Source organism: Tupaia chinensis, unplaced genomic scaffold (genome assembly GCF_000334495.1).
Source record: "Tupaia chinensis unplaced genomic scaffold, TupChi_1.0 Scaffold144276_1, whole genome shotgun sequence".
NCBI lineage: Eukaryota > Metazoa > Chordata > Mammalia > Scandentia > Tupaiidae > Tupaia > Tupaia belangeri.
Genome location: NW_006204133.1, coordinates 596,478 through 605,399, shown reverse-complemented (window position 1 = coordinate 605,399; position 8,922 = coordinate 596,478). Strand labels below are relative to the sequence as shown.

At 51.7% G+C, this 8,922-nt stretch overlaps 1 protein-coding gene across 1 annotated transcript in view; it reads left to right on the top strand.

The window, feature by feature from the left end:
- The window catches only part of SNRNP200 (small nuclear ribonucleoprotein U5 subunit 200), a 35,772-nt gene extending 26,850 nt beyond the window's left edge, over positions 1 to 8,922 (top strand). Inside the window, exons 31-45 of the mRNA XM_006166554.3 lie at positions 337 to 564; positions 888 to 1,079; positions 1,173 to 1,351; positions 1,533 to 1,684; positions 2,475 to 2,583; positions 4,910 to 5,018; positions 5,415 to 5,604; positions 5,699 to 5,863; positions 6,076 to 6,197; positions 6,473 to 6,616; positions 6,723 to 6,899; positions 7,175 to 7,335; positions 7,430 to 7,511; positions 8,284 to 8,376; positions 8,476 to 8,922. Coding sequence (XP_006166616.1) covers positions 337 to 564; positions 888 to 1,079; positions 1,173 to 1,351; positions 1,533 to 1,684; positions 2,475 to 2,583; positions 4,910 to 5,018; positions 5,415 to 5,604; positions 5,699 to 5,863; positions 6,076 to 6,197; positions 6,473 to 6,616; positions 6,723 to 6,899; positions 7,175 to 7,335; positions 7,430 to 7,511; positions 8,284 to 8,376; positions 8,476 to 8,619 — 2,247 coding nt within the window. The 3' untranslated portion in view covers positions 8,620 to 8,922. The remainder of the gene's footprint in view (positions 1 to 336; positions 565 to 887; positions 1,080 to 1,172; positions 1,352 to 1,532; positions 1,685 to 2,474; positions 2,584 to 4,909; positions 5,019 to 5,414; positions 5,605 to 5,698; positions 5,864 to 6,075; positions 6,198 to 6,472; positions 6,617 to 6,722; positions 6,900 to 7,174; positions 7,336 to 7,429; positions 7,512 to 8,283; positions 8,377 to 8,475) is intronic.

Here is an 8,922-nt window from a genome sequence, read left to right as displayed (position 1 = left end):
TGGGATTAGAAAGTAGCTTGGGGCCTAGCCACGATGGTGCAGGCAGTAGCCACTGTTATATGGTGCTGGAGCCACATCGAAGGAGCAGGTTCCCATCAGCTCAAACCCACCAGACAGGTGCTTCATTCATGACCCTGGCTGGCTGGGAGGCTGTAGAGAGGATGGCAGCTTGGCAAGGCCTGTCAGGGCTACCCTTCTGTCTCTGACTCTCATGAAAGAAAGAAGGAAACAGGCCTGCTGAGGTCTCTGGTTTCTCAGCGTTTCTTTACTGTAAGTAAGAACGAGGCCTGGCGTGGTCTGATGCAGTCCTGCCCTCACTTCTCTGTGGCCCTCCAGGTATACATGGACTGGTACGAGAAGTTCCAGGACAGGCTCAGCAAGAAGGTGGTGCTTCTGACAGGGGAGACCAGCACAGACCTGAAGCTTCTGGGCAAAGGCAACATCATCATCAGCACCCCTGAGAAGTGGGACATACTCTCCCGGCGGTGGAAGCAGCGCAAGAACGTGCAGAACATCAACCTCTTTGTGGTGGATGAGGTCCACCTTATCGGCGGCGAGAACGGGGTATGGCTTCACCTTGCAAGCACAGGGGAGGGCCTGGGGCCACATGTGGGCCTGAGCCTGGAGACTAGGGACTTTTCCCCAAAGGATTCTGCCTGCTGCCTTATTCCAAAAGCAGGACGTGGGTTTTTTTAGTAGTACTTTTGGAAAATAGCATTGGGTTAGTGGAGGTGGCTGCTGTGGAGGAGGTGGAAGAACTGAAGACAGAAGAGCCCCTTTAACAGGAAGGGTTAGGTCATTGCAGGGCTGCGGGCAGTTTGTGAAGGGGGCTTGGCAGAGAGGGATCCTGGGCCTGCAGTGACGCCCTCCTCCTCCTTCCTTCCCAGCCTGTCTTAGAAGTGATCTGCTCCCGCATGCGCTACATCTCCTCTCAGATCGAGCGGCCCATCCGCATCGTGGCACTCAGCTCCTCACTCTCGAATGCTAAGGACGTGGCCCACTGGCTGGGCTGCAGTGCCACCTCCACTTTCAACTTCCACCCTAACGTGCGCCCTGTGCCCTTGGAGCTGCACATTCAGGTGGGACCCTCTCCCCATCCCTCCGTGGCCTCAGATACTCCAAGAGGCCCCCGGTCTTCTAACCTGCCTCTCCTCTTCTCCCTTGGTCCCCAGGGCTTCAACATCAGCCACACACAGACTCGCCTGCTGTCCATGGCCAAGCCCGTGTACCATGCTATCACCAAGCACTCGCCCAAGAAGCCTGTCATTGTTTTTGTCCCATCTCGCAAGCAGACCCGCCTCACCGCCATTGACATCCTCACCACGTGTGCAGCGGATATCCAGCGGCAGAGGTGGGCGGGCGGGTAGGGCTGCTGGGGGTGAGGGTAAGCGAGGCTGGCCCTCTGCTGGAAGGGGGGTTCTGTTTATGGGTGTGGGGAGAGCCCAGTCTGGTCAGTGCCTGGGGCTGCCCAGCAGGCAGGGATGTGCCAGGGCCTGGGACCGTGGAGCTGAGTCGGTGCCTGTGCTGCCTAGGTTCTTGCACTGCACCGAGAAGGACCTGATCCCGTACCTGGAGAAGCTCAGCGACAGCACTCTCAAGGAGACGCTCTTGAACGGGGTGGGCTACCTGCATGAAGGGCTCAGCCCCATGGAGCGACGCCTGGTGGAGCAGCTCTTCAGCTCAGGTGAGAACCTTGTGGCCTGGAACGAGGTGATCACCAAGGTCATGTCCACGTGGTGGTAGGTCTCCACGGCATCCTAGTCATTTAAAACACACTCCTAGGATTACTGTTGTTTCCTTATTTGCTAGATATTTGAGAAATATTTTCTCCTTATTTGCTAAATATTTCGTTATTTGAGAAAATAGGCAGGCAACTAAGTTGTCTCATTTCAGAACCTACTGTTCTAGACTCCAGGACCTTTGGCCACCTGTTTCTCTAGGAACATCAGACTTCCGAGGTCACTAGGCCTTAGAGGTAGCACAAGGTGGAACTCTGAGGCTCCTCAGGTGGTCTTTTGTAGTCCCTGTCCCTTGTTGACTTGTGGCATTTCACAGAGTATGACCGTTTTAACATGCTTCATGAAGTCCCACTGAAGATGCACCTTCCCGAATCACCTACTGTCGCTCTGACCCTTGAATCCACTTGATTTGGGGCATGCTCAGAATGAGCTTAGGGTTTATGCAGAGCTGACCGTAGCACTTCCCTGACCGAGGGCCACCCATTCAGGCAATAGTGCAAGTTTTGCTTTCCCCCAGCTTTGGACTCTGTCCACGATTACCTCGTTCCCTCTAGGATAGTCCCCAGAGCAAAGGCAGCAGCAGTGTGGAGCGACCCCTCGTACCCGGCCTGCTCCCTCAGGCTGTTAGACCGTGTTCCCAGCCAGCTGTGCTCCGAGTTCTGAAGGTAGCACAGGGAAGCCACCACCTGCCCACCAGGCCCTGCCCTCAGTCTCCCTCTCCCCTCTGCTGCCCAGGAGCCATCCAGGTGGTGGTGGCTTCGCGGAGTCTCTGCTGGGGCATGAACGTGGCTGCCCACCTGGTGATCATCATGGACACCCAGTACTACAACGGCAAGATCCACGCGTGAGTACAGCTGGTGCACGTGGGGCGCAGACCTTTCCTCACATGCCATTGTACAGACAAAGGCGATAAACTGGCACGAAGAAAAGGTTAGGGAAGTAAGCGTAGAGCCATGTTTCCACCACAGCCAGTAGTTTGAGAGAGTTTCTAGTCTCAGCACCTTTTCTTTTTTTTTAAATTTTTTTTTTTTTTTTTTTTTTTTTTTTTTTTTTTTTGCTATAGGGCACCTGTGCTTGCCAGAGAGACAGGAAGTGAGAAATCACCCCCAAGGGTAGATGGCCACACTATAATCCCACCTCCTCTATTCTCTTGGGACCTTGGGCACTCACACACACATGCTCCTGGTGTGAGTTTAAAGCTTCCAGGTCCCGAAATTGAACTGTGTTTGACTACGTAGGAGTTCAACGACAGAACCATTATGCCATCTCTGGTCCCATGAGCCCCTTTCTTTATTCACAATAGAGTCATGAGAGAGGGAGAGGAGCACCCTCCATGGGGTCTGCTCATGCCAGGGTGTGCTTCCTCTAGCCCTTCAGTGCTTCCTTGAGCACACATATGCATGCCTGTCATGTTTCTAGCCAACTAGACGGGAATTCAAACCACGGTCGCCATGTGGGATCCAGCTTGTCTTGAGCAATACATTATTGCTGTGCTAAGGGGTTGACTTACTGGTTTTTTTGTTTTTTTTTTTTTCTTTAGAGAGTTTTGCTATAGGTCATGTGTGCTTATCGGAGTGACAGACAAAAGGCGAGAAATCACCCCCCACGGGGGAATGGCCACACCACAGTCCCTTCTCCTCTATGCTCCTTGTGGGATTTTGGGGATGCACACACATGTGCCCAGCATGAGTTTCAAACCTCTAGATCTGCGACTCAAACCATAGTTGGCCACGTGGGAGTCTAGCCCCTTAACCACTGCACCACCTGCCAGCCCCACAGTTGTTACAGTCATTGTCCTTCCATATTTCTGTAGGTTGGAGAAACAGGAGGATAGAGCCAGAAGGACCCTTAGAGTCATTAGCCTGTTTATTTTGTAGATTAGGAAAAGTGATTTGGTTGAGGTCATATTGCCTACATGGTAATAAGCAGTCGAAAATTTTATTTTTCTCAGAAAAAGCCTGAATGGTCTTAACTCATCCCCCCACACACACACAAATAAGGGTTATATTGAAATAAACCTCACCTTATGGATTTTTTTCTAAATGTCTGAATGTGCTGCTAGGTTTGGATTTAAGTCAGGTGACTTGATGACTCATGAAATGTAATAGTTGTTAGTTAGGAAGGCCCAGCTTACTCATGATCCCTTAATAGGTAGTTATTTTGCTATCGCCATTAGATGGGTTTGTAGCTTTGGTTCAGAGACCCTGAGCCATGAATCCATGAGTCTTACACATGAAAACTAAAATGAGGAAGTAGTTTCACTTGCTTACCTGCACACGGGGTCTTCAAAAAGTCCATGGGGGGACCAGCAGTTAGCGTAATGGCTATGTCGCTGACTCCCATGTAGTCGACCACGGTTTGCGTCCCGGACTCAGTGGCTTAAACTCAAGCTGGGTGCGTGTGCGTGCATGCCCAAGATCCTGAGAGAATAGAGGAGAAGGGATAGTGGTGTGACCGTCCCCCCTGGGGGATGATTTCTTGCTTTCTTTCTCTCTGTCTCTCTGTCTCTCTCTCTGTCTGGCAAGTGCATGCACCCTATAGCAAAAACCTCTTCGAAGAAAAAAAAAAAAAGTCCATGGGAAATGTGTATCATGAAAAAACTGCCTGGATTTTTTGTACCAAAATAAACTAATTATTTAATTCCATTTGCCACGAACATTTTGTTACTTCCTTGTCTTTTTTAAAAATATATAAGTCCCCGAACATTTTGAAGTTCCCTCATAGGTAAGTGGGTAAAAGTTGTTCCTAACGGGAACCAGCAGTTAGTGTAATAATGGCTATGTCGCTGGACTCCCACGTAGTCGACCGTGGTTCGTGTCCCGGACCCGGTGGCTTAAAACTCACGCCGTGTGATTGTGCGTGCGTGCCCAAGATCCCGAGAGGAGAATGGAGGAGAAGGGATTGCTGCGTGACCATCCCCCCTGGGGGGTGATTTCTCGCTTTCTGTCTCTCTGTCTCTCTCTGTCTGTCTGGCGAGCGCACGCGCCCTACAGTGAAAATCTCTCCAAAAAAAAAAAGTTGTTCCTAACCACAAAAGTTCACAAACAATATTTTTGTAATTTGACCGTATCCACATCTGCATTCTATTTTGACTTTGATGTTGAAGGGAGTCGGGCCATCTGACGGTGGGCTCTGTGTGATTCCCCTTTCTTTCCCTCTCTTGTCATCAGCTATGTGGATTACCCCATCTACGACGTGCTCCAGATGGTGGGCCATGCCAACCGCCCTCTGCAGGATGACGAGGGGCGCTGTGTCATTATGTGTCAGGGCTCCAAAAAGGTCAGTCCTGGACACGTGCCGCACCTTGGGATGTGGGGCCTCAGAATAGATGCTTTAATGTTCTTTTAATGTCTTGTTGATTTTTAGTCTGTGTCAGCTCCTGCCTCTTACTTTCTGTGTCGCATTTGTAATAAGCCTCTCAGCCACATGGAATGTCGGGTCTTTTTGTTTTGGCTGTGGTCACTGACTCCATGGGTTAAGGTCTTTGCCCTCTGATGGGGTCGTCTTTCCTCATACACTGCTCTGTTCCCACTGGATATTCTAACCTGCAAGGCCACCTTCTTAAATGCATGGCATTTGGTAGTAGTAGTGTCTCTCACGGGGCCATCCTGTTTTCCCTTTGCCCTTCTGACCCTGTTGCCACTCTATTCTCTATCTCTCTTTTCCCACCTACAGGATTTCTTCAAAAAGTTCTTGTATGAGCCGCTGCCAGTAGAGTCTCACCTGGACCACTGTATGCATGACCACTTCAATGCTGAGATTGTCACCAAGACCATTGAGAACAAGCAGGACGCGGTGGACTATCTCACCTGGACCTTCCTGTACCGCCGCATGACACAGAACCCCAACTACTACAACCTGCAGGGTCAGTGGACTTTGGAGCACACATCACCCTCTGGGGGTTTGCACAACCTGTACTGCATCTCCCTGAGACTCCCCACTTCCTCCTGCTTCCACAGGCATCTCCCATCGTCACTTGTCCGACCACTTGTCAGAGCTGGTGGAGCAGACCCTGAGTGACCTGGAGCAGTCCAAGTGCATCAGCATCGAGGACGAGATGGACGTGGCGCCTCTGAACCTGGGCATGATCGCTGCCTACTATTACATCAACTACACCACCATCGGTGAGGGCCACAGCAGCCCGTGTCTGTCTGTGTCTGCGGAGGGCTTTCTCCTAGGCGAGGTCTGGCGCCCACTGGGCTGAGAAGTCTGCAGGTGCCATGAGCTTGTCAGGAATGGTGTTGCAGGAGGGGAAGGGTTGCCGGGCAGTTATTGCCTCCTCCCTGTTCCTTTTCTGCTGATTTTGGCTCCCCAAAACTTCCTCTTCTTCTGTCAGAGCTCTTCAGCATGTCCCTGAATGCCAAGACCAAGGTGCGAGGGCTCATCGAGATCATCTCCAACGCAGCAGAGTACGAGAACATTCCCATCCGGCACCATGAGGACAACCTCCTGCGGCAGGTGAGGACATTGACTTAGGAGGTCACACTGGGGTTGAACCTTGGCTGGTGTGCCAGAGTACATGGTATCCCTGCCACCAACACCCCCCACATTCTCTGTACCCCACTGCACATCCCTCCACCTCTGTATTTCCCTCACATGTCTCCATCCCCCACCACCCACTCCCTTCTGGGGCCGAAGGCCTGCAAGCCTGGGCCACGTGGTGTTTTTGGCTGAGAGCTGGTCTTCAGCCAGATCATCTGTTCCTAACCAGCTATTTTTCTTCCACGCTCCAGTTGGCTCAGAAGGTCCCTCACAAACTGAATAATCCCAAGTTCAATGACCCACACGTCAAGACCAACCTGCTTCTGCAGGCTCACCTGTCTCGCATGCAGCTGAGTGCTGAGCTGCAGTCGGACACAGAGGAAATCCTTAGCAAGGTATAGTGTGGGTGCTGGCACTGGTGGGCGGGGGGGTGGGGGTCCCCTGGGAGGGTGGGAGGCTTGGTTCCATCCCCACCTGCTCTTGTACTCCTGTCCTGTGCAGGCCATCCGGCTCATCCAGGCCTGCGTGGATGTCCTCTCCAGCAATGGCTGGCTCAGCCCTGCTCTGGCAGCCATGGAGCTGGCCCAGATGGTCACCCAGGCCATGTGGTCCAAAGACTCGTACCTGAAGCAGCTGCCTCACTTCACTTCAGAGCACATCAAACGGTGCACAGACAAGGTGAGCGGGCGGGCCTGGAGGTTCGGGTGCTGGTCCTGAGAGCTGAGTGTCCTGGGCTGGAGGTGAGTCTCCAGGGGAGAAATTTCTAGATCTGGTTCCTCTGAAGTTGTCCTTCAGTATGGAACACAGCTAGAAGCTGCCAGTCTTGGGCTGAGTTCTTTCTGGAGCTGTCTCGTTTAGATGACCTGACTGTGTAGGGAGTGAAATTAGCACCTCTTAGAGCCGGTGTTGGTCTGGGTCACTCCCCTTCTCTGACCTCTGAACACCCTCTGCAGGGAGTGGAGAGTGTTTTCGACATTATGGAGATGGAGGATGAAGAACGAAATGGGCTGCTTCAGCTGACTGACAGCCAGATTGCGGACGTGGCCCGCTTCTGTAACCGCTACCCCAACATTGAGCTGTCCTACGAAGTGGTGGACAAGGACAGCATCCGCAGGTGAGCCAGAGAGGCCCAGGCACCGTGCCCCGGGCCCCACATGTGTGCTGAGCCCACTGCCATGCACTGATATGCTGTCCTCCTTCCCCCGCAGTGGCGGGCCAGTGGTGGTGCTTGTGCAGCTGGAGCGAGAGGAGGAGGTCACAGGGCCCGTTATCGCGCCTCTCTTCCCACAGGTACGTCTTGGTAGCTGGCTTACCAGCGTCAGCTCCAGGGCCTGGCCCCTGGCTAGATGTTGGCACAGGGGTACATTGTCACTAGGGGAAGGAAATTTACAGTGATGATGAACTCACAATGCTAAGAATTAATCTCAGGACCATGGGTTTTGTTGTTTTCTGTTTTAAACGATTTAGATGTCTGGTCTTTGTTACAAGCAGTGTGCAGTATTGTCAGTCTCTGGCTGCTGAGATCATTTGTCTTTAAAAGCTCCAGGACACTTGGGCCTTTCTAGTTGATGTCTCCTCTGTTTCTCTCACTGCCACTTTGTTTCTAGTTGCATGTTCTTTACCAGCACAAGAAAATCTGGTCCTTTCTGAAGACTGCTAACAGAAACCAGATAAACCATCATGTTTAAGTCTGTAAACTGGTGTCTGACAGGCTAAGGGAAGAGTGCTTTAACCAGCACACGTGGGCTTTGTGATAGTGGAGTGGCCCCAGACTGGATCTGTAATAGTGAAATCTTAGATTCAGTGGCCAGCACTAAGTAGGGGGAGGTAACTTGGACAAGAAAATGAGCCGGAATCAGCAAATAGGCTCACTTACTGAAAAATTAAGTCTGTGTAAAATCCTTCTTCACAGTTGTAAAATCTTAGTCACATCAAATTATATTTTGGGGAGAAACTTTGGAAAGCTTTTGGTCTGATTTTGTTACCCTACTTAGTTACACCTCTGGTCCTCTGTGGCTGTCAAGTTTTTACATACTGAAATTGTTGGGCTTCGTTATTGCAGAAACGTGAAGAGGGCTGGTGGGTGGTGATTGGAGACGCCAAGTCCAACAGCCTCATCTCCATCAAGAGGCTGACCCTGCAGCAGAAGGCCAAGGTGAGTGTGTCCACTGGCCTAGGTCCTGGAGGGGGGTGGGAGAGGCAGACACCCTGCCCTGTGTCCACGCCTGTTCTGATTCCTGCCTGCACTCTCTAGGTGAAGCTGGACTTTGTGGCCCCAGCAACTGGTGCCCACAACTATACCCTGTACTTCATGAGTGACGCTTACATGGGCTGTGACCAGGAGTACAAGTTCAGTGTGGATGTGAAAGAAGCCGAGACGGACAGTGACTCAGATTGAGTCCTGAGGCTTTTTCTCTGGTGGAGAAGAGTTGGGCCAGAGTGAGGACCATGTACAGTTGGAGGGACCTTGGTTGTGGAGACCAGGTCAGTCAGTGGTATGAAGTCTGGCCGGGCAGAGGAGGGGCCTGTCTCCGCTCACCTCATGAACTTTTCTCTCATGTCACCTTGCATTCCAACCCTGGATCCATCGTTGGCTGGTGTCATGTCGAGCATAAACTGTGTGTGTGGTTTTCGGACGTGTTCTTTATAGTACCTTTTGTGTTATAATAAAACAACGTGGAGAAACTGTCTTTGCAATGAT